Here is a 5,000-nt window from a genome sequence, read left to right as displayed (position 1 = left end):
TATATACCATACAATATATTATTTTATCTTAACATAAATATTAATTTCAGCTGATGATACAGTCAAGGAATGTTATGACAAGGGTCTTGACGAAGATTATTTAGATAACATAGCAACTTACTACAAGGCTCAGACAAAGAAGGGTCAGAGAGTCGCAGTTCCTTCACACAGACTAAAGAAACCTTCAGCCCACCCAGCAGTTCCATTGCCCGTTGCAGGTAAGGATAAAATTTCAATATATATGAAGAAATTGTTGTTGTGAAAGCAAATATCAAGATTATACTGAAGTAATATTATCATCTACATACTGGAGTGATAATAAAATAAAGTTTAAAGGAATTTTTACACTGGATAGTCAAAATCTAACAGCTTTATGATATTTACATGTTTTGGATATGAGAAAGACTAATAACAATTTTCAAACAGGAATGTCATACCATCCTACATTTGAAGATCACCAAGAGGCTTTGCGAGAGGCCGTGAAGGATATAAAGAAAAAGCGTAGAATAGAAAAAAGAAATGCCAAATATAGCCCAGCAGAATTAAAAAGATTAAAATCGAAATTCAGAGCTGCACAGAAAAATGAATCTTGGTCGGAAGAATTAATTGAAACGCATTCCCTTGCTAATGACAAGATCCATTACTCTGGTGATGTTGAAGAGAAGAAGAATGAACAAAAGAGTGTTAAAATTGAGAAACAAACAAAAGGCAAGAAAGGTGGAAATAAGAAGGGTATTGTCAAGGAGGAAGTAAGTGAAAATGCAGAATCTGATTCAAACATTGTCAAAGAGGAAATGAAAGATCTGGAGGCTGAAGATCAACACATTGACACTGATGATAATGAAGAGATTGATGAAGATGACGTTGATGAAGAGGATAAAGGAATGGAAGATGACTCCAATGAAGAGAATGACGCAGAGCAAGATGACCTTGATGAAGAGATTGAATCGGAAAATGACCTTGATGAAGAGAGTGAAGTGGAGGAAGATGATGTTGATGAAGAGAGTGAAGTGGAGGAAGATGATGTTGATGAAGAGAATGAAGTGGAGGAAGATGACGTTGATGAAGAGAATGAAATGGAGCAAGATGACCTTGTTGAAGAGAATGAAATAGTGCAAGACAACATTGAAGATAATGAAGTAATGCATGATGAAATTGATGAAGAGAAAGAAGCAGTGCAAGACAACAACCTTGATGATTCTGTGAAAAAGGAAGAAGTAGACAATGAAAAAGAGAATGTACTTCAACCAAAGACCAGAACCAGGAAGAGAGGAAAGGTTAGCTGTTGTTATGACCGTCATTCCTACATAACCTGAATTCAGTAATGCAAAAGATATGAAATAAATGATAAACAAAAGCCAGTTATTAGTGTTTGTTGTATGTAAATGTTAATATCATTATTTCAGAGGAAGAAGAAAAATAAGGAAGCAAACGGAGTAACAGTAAATGGTAATATCCTGAAGAAAGGGGAAACAAAAATGAGCAAGAATGGAAAGGGAGGCACAGAAAGAGAGATATAATAAAAATCGTAAGGTAAGTCAGATCATGCAACAAATTTGTTTTATTTTTTTCCTCTTTATTTATTTGATTTGTTTTGTATTTTTGTTTATCTACTTATTTTTGTAAAAACAAAGTTTCATATCTGTCATACACATTCTTTGCCTGAATATTTGTATTTATACTTTACTCATCATTCATCATCATTGGGGAGCAAACATTGGCAGGGGCGCATAGCTGCATCCACCCTTTGTTTCCACCTACGAGGGTCCCTCATGGTGAGCCGCCAGGCAGGGGCCCAGCCCTTCTCTAGCTCTTCATGAAAGGTTTGAGCAATCTGCCCAAGCCATGACTTCCTAGGTCATCCCACGGGCCTTCTCCACCCAAAGTTGTCTCGAACAGAGACAACCTGGGGGCAGGATCATCCTTGGGAAATGAGCCAGGTGGCTGTATAGCCTGAGTTGGCGATTGTGGATTGTGCAAGTAACAGGTCTTGTACCAGTCTCATGGTGCAGCCGTTGGTTGGACGCATGGTCCTGCCAGCTGTACCCCATGATCCAGTGCAAGGATCTGTTGCAAAAGGCATTAAGACGAGATTCTGAAGCACAAGATAGCGTCTAGGTTTCACTACTGTATAGTAAAACTGGCAGTATGAAGACATGCAACTTGGTCCTTCTGCACAGGTACTGGCATCTCCAAATACTCTTGTTGAGAGATTTCATGACCCCTACTGCCAGGGCAATCTGTCTACTGACTTCCTGGTCTGACAGCCTGAAGTCAAGAACTGCACTACCAAGGTATATAAAGCTCTCTGTGACCTTGATGTTCTCATCGCAAGCATTTACCGACCAAAAAGTGTTGGTGCAAGAACACAGCCTTGTCTCACTCCTGAACTAACAGTGAAGAAGCTCGACAGGCCTCCACCACACTTTACAGCACTATCAGTACCAGCATATAGGCTTGCTATTAATCCAATAATCCTTGTTGGATTTCCTCTTAGTCTCAGGATCTCCCAGAGTGATTTGTGATGCATGGTATCAAACTCCTTCTTGAGGTCGATGTAAGCTACAAGCAGCCCATGTCCGAACTCATGACAGTGGTCTACAATCACTCGAAGTACCAGGATACAGTCACTTAACAGGAGTGAATCCAGATTGCTCTGGTCTCTGGTGCCTCAGCAGGTGGTCTCTGATACGTCTCAGAAGGATGTGAGCGAGAACCTTGCCCGATATACTAAGTAGAGTAATGCCTCAGTGATTGCTGCAGTCCATCTGATCCCCTCACCCCTTCCAGAGAAGGATGGCCATACCCCTCAGCAACTCAGGGGGAATGGTACCAGTCTTGCCAAATTGCAGACAGGACAGCATGCAAACCCCTAGCCCATAGGTTCTCCAACAGCTTTCAACAGATCAGCTGGGAGGCTGCAGATACCTGCTGCTTTACTACTATTCAGCTTGGAGAGTGCCCTTCCTGACTTCAGTCAGGGAGTGTGGATCCTCACTAATGGGTGGGTCTGGCAAAGGAATCTTGACACTACCTGCGTCCAAGTTAATTGCTGGTGGATGAACCTGGTACAGTTGCTTAAAATACTCAGCCCAACGCACCCACACCCTAACAGGATCAAAGATTATCTGGCCAATTGCTGAGTGGACTGTAGTTATCTGTGAGAAGGGCTTGGAGTTCAACTTTCTTAGGGCTTAGTAGGCAGGACGAAGTCGAGCTGCACGACAAGCATCTGTGGCTTCCAATGTCTCCTGCGAGATGAAATTCTGTCTTGCTCTTGGGCATTTACCAATCGATTCTTGGGCTGCATTTAGTGTTTCATGCTTGAAGGACAGGGTCCGAGGAAGTGGTCGATCTCCTTGGCCACATTACCCGTATCTCTCTACCAAGTCCAACGAACGAGAAATCCTCAATTTCTGGGACCGAGCAAAGTTGCAGAAGAGGAGGCTATTCTCACTGCCAACATCAGCTCATGAGCCATAAGAGCCGACAGACATCTCAAAAAGAACAATATGAATATCTCGTCAAGGACAGATGTCTATCATAGATGCAACTTTGGCATAAGACATCTCTTTCGCATCAGGTTTGTATACATCAGTAGGAGCATGCACAGCAATAAGAAACATGAAGCCAAATGTAAGCTTCAGTCTCAATGCCATTATATGCTTATCAACTGTAGTGACCTCTACTACTGAGGGTTGAAGTCTGCTGGAAATGGCTATGGCTGCTCCCTGGAGATGGTGGCCATTGCTGCGGCCCAACCAGTAATAAGTGTAGCCACCCACATTAACCCATTGCCGACGGGTGGCATGTACGTACATGCCATGGCATGGCGGGACCATCTGCCGGGGGCACGTACGCACATGCCATAGAGTATGCATGGACATGCCATGAGTTTTTTTTTGTTACAATCACGGCAAAAGATTATTTTTTTGCCAGTGAAAGTGTAATTAAGTCGGTTCTAACACTTTCTCATTTTTACCATGCAACAAACAAAAAAAATGCAACAAACCGACAATTTCAACTCCATGATGCCACACACTGCTTATTTTATTCGGACTATAGACCGAATAATGATCAACTATGGAGTCTATATAACAACAAAAATGCCCTTCAGTCTCGATTTATAAGGAAGTTTGGCAAGTAGAGACTGTAAAAAATAATGAAAATTGAAAATACAACATATCTTCGTAGTATTACGAAGAAACGGCATGGGATGCTGGTATTTGGCATGAGTGGTCGCGCATGCTCGGGCGACGATATAAGCCCCCGGCAGCGAGGCCCAGGCCACTATGAATGCTACCCGTCAATTATGGGTTAATTGTGCTGCTGCCAGGTCTTCTCACCTCTGAGAGAGCAGCTATCTAACTCTCAGCTGCTTCAGCTCCCTCGACAGTAGGGGTAACTGATCATCCTGTTGCAAAGAATGGATGTTCCAACCCTCCACCCTCACAGCCTGCCTGAAGTTTAACCTCAGGCGGTTAACCTCAGGCAGTCACTCCGGGTGGACGCCACCTGTGTCTCCCCCACCGACTCTGCCCCATATAGTGATTGCTGCAGGCCCAATAATCCACCTGTGAGGGTCCTGTGGGCTTTGCCCCACAAGCCTCGTGCCAGGTCGGTGGCTGCTGGGACACTGATGGGAGGACGGGTAAATCCTGCTCCCAGACTGAGTCCCAGCGGTTGCCAACCCAGTGGGACCCACAGCCTGCCTTACTTGCTGGGTAAGAGGGGCATTTGCCTTCCCCCAGCACCAACAATTATTTGGTCTGCCGCCTGTTGGGTTATTTTGAGGAGGGAGACTGGCAAGGCCAGCCTTCCCACAGCCCCCTATTAACCCCAGGGAAACCAGGGCATGTTCACACACTGGTGGGCCATGACTCCATACATTAAGGGTCTTCTGATGCTCCAAGAGCCTCCACGGTTCAGCCTAGGACCTCAAGGTACCTAGTATCCATAAGTGGCCACGAGGAGGCACTGCAGCTGCAAGCGAGAAGGCA

At 44.0% G+C, this 5,000-nt stretch overlaps 1 protein-coding gene across 1 annotated transcript in view; it reads left to right on the top strand.

Moving 5' to 3' along the window:
- Positions 1-5,000, top strand: part of LOC119574565 (uncharacterized protein DDB_G0283697-like) — an 18,017-nt gene that overhangs the window by 7,002 nt on the left and 6,015 nt on the right. Inside the window, 4 exon segments of the mRNA XM_037921840.1 lie at positions 51-218; positions 427-1,277; positions 1,407-1,519; positions 1,521-1,533. Coding sequence (XP_037777768.1) covers positions 51-218; positions 427-1,277; positions 1,407-1,519; positions 1,521-1,533 — 1,145 coding nt within the window.

Source organism: Penaeus monodon, chromosome 6, assembly GCF_015228065.2.
Source record: "Penaeus monodon isolate SGIC_2016 chromosome 6, NSTDA_Pmon_1, whole genome shotgun sequence".
Taxonomy (NCBI): Eukaryota; Metazoa; Arthropoda; class Malacostraca; order Decapoda; family Penaeidae; genus Penaeus; species Penaeus monodon.
The sequence above is the reverse complement of the archived record's forward strand: the minus strand, read 5'-3'. Positions and strand labels throughout refer to the sequence as shown.